Source organism: Tupaia chinensis, unplaced genomic scaffold (assembly GCF_000334495.1).
Source record: "Tupaia chinensis unplaced genomic scaffold, TupChi_1.0 Scaffold144267_1, whole genome shotgun sequence".
NCBI classification, from domain to species: Eukaryota; Metazoa; Chordata; class Mammalia; order Scandentia; family Tupaiidae; genus Tupaia; species Tupaia belangeri.
Window position 1 is genome coordinate 89,031 of NW_006204125.1, and position 1,564 is coordinate 90,594.

A 1,564-nucleotide genomic window follows, 5' to 3' on the forward strand; every position below is an offset into this window, starting at 1 on the left:
TGGCTGCTTGGAAAACACTCTGGGTATGAGTACATACATAATGAAAATCATGACAGAATGCAGAGATGGAGGTTAAGGTATGGTGCCATGACCATACCCCATTGGGGGCTGATTTTCCATGCCCAGTTTCTCAGTCTCTAACAAATACATGATCCCCATAGCAATAAAAAAGTAGAAATATTAATTGTTTTACACAAAAACATAAAATGTAGCCTTTCAATTATTCAAGTAATTATTGTGAACTCTGTGAGCTAACTCTGTGACCTATTTTGAATGAAAAACTGGTCACTTTAATTTCTTTTTCCTAGTAGTCACTTCCATCCCATGGAACCAGGAAATGAATCAAGAATTTCAGAATTTCTTCTTCTGGGACTTTCTGAGAAACCCACATTACAGCCTCTCATATTTGGGCTTTTCCTCTCCATGTACCTGATCACCATCATTGGAAACCTGCTCATCATCCTGGCCACCATCTCAGACTCCCACCTGCACACTCCCATGTACTTTTTTCTTGCCAACCTGTCCTTTGTGGACATCTGTTTTATCTCCACCAGTGTCCCAAAGATGCTGGTGAATATCCAGACACAGAGCAAGGTCATCACCTATGCAGGCTGCATCACCCAGATGTATTTTTTCATAGCTTTTACAGGATTGGATGCCTCCCTCCTGACCGTGATGGCCTATGACCGGTATGTGGCCATCTGTCTCCCCTTGCACTACTCAGTCATCATGAACTCCTGGCTCTGTGTGTTGCTGATTTTGTTGTCTTGGATCACGAATGTCCTGAACTCATTATTACATAGTTTAATAGCATTGCGGCTGTCCTTCTGTACACCATTAGAAATCCCCCACTTTTTCTGTGAACTTAACCAGGTGGTCCACCTTGCATGCTCTGACACTTTTATCAATGACGTGATGATTTATTTCTCAGCTGTGGTACTGGTTGGTGGTCCCCTCATTGGGATCCTTTACTCTTACTATAAGATAGTTTCCTCCATCCGTTCAATCTCATCAGCTCAGGGGAAGTATAAAGCCTTTTCCACCTGTGCCTCTCACCTCTCTGTTGTCTCCTTATTTTATTGTACAAGTCTAGGAGTGTATCTTAGTTCTGCTGTTATCCAAAATTCACAATCAAGTGCAAGAGCCTCGGTAATGTACACTGTGGTCACTCCCATGCTGAACCCCTTCATCTACAGTCTGAGGAATAAAGACATAAAAAGGGCTCTGAGAAGTTTCCTTTGCAGGAAAACTATCAAAGGATCAACTGTCCTGCTATTGAAGAAGTGTGCTTGTTAGCAGAGCTCTCAGCATCATGTAAAAAGGGTGATAATTTGACCAGATGCTGGAAGTAGAACTCATTCCATTTGATTATCTTCTAGGACTTCCAAGAGCTCAGTTTCAGCTTCTCTATACAGCATAAGTACCTCACTTTTCTACTGTCTGATCATCTAATTAAAAAAAATTTTTTTTTTGACATAGGGCACATGTGCTCTCCAGAGAGAAATGGAGAGAGATGGTGGGATGAAAAGTGAGAAATCACCCCCTAGGGAGATGACCTTGCCAT

The 1,564-nt window shown here is 41.9% G+C and overlaps 1 protein-coding gene across 1 annotated transcript; it reads left to right on the top strand.

Moving 5' to 3' along the window:
- The first annotated feature begins 324 nt into the window (after positions 1 to 324).
- On the top strand, positions 325 to 1,296 carry LOC102480261 (olfactory receptor 7A17). Its single transcript, XM_006166529.2, has one exon. The coding sequence runs from the start codon at positions 325 to 327 to the stop codon at positions 1,294 to 1,296; it is 972 nt and encodes a 323-aa protein (XP_006166591.2).
- The last annotated feature ends 268 nt before the right edge of the window (positions 1,297 to 1,564 follow it).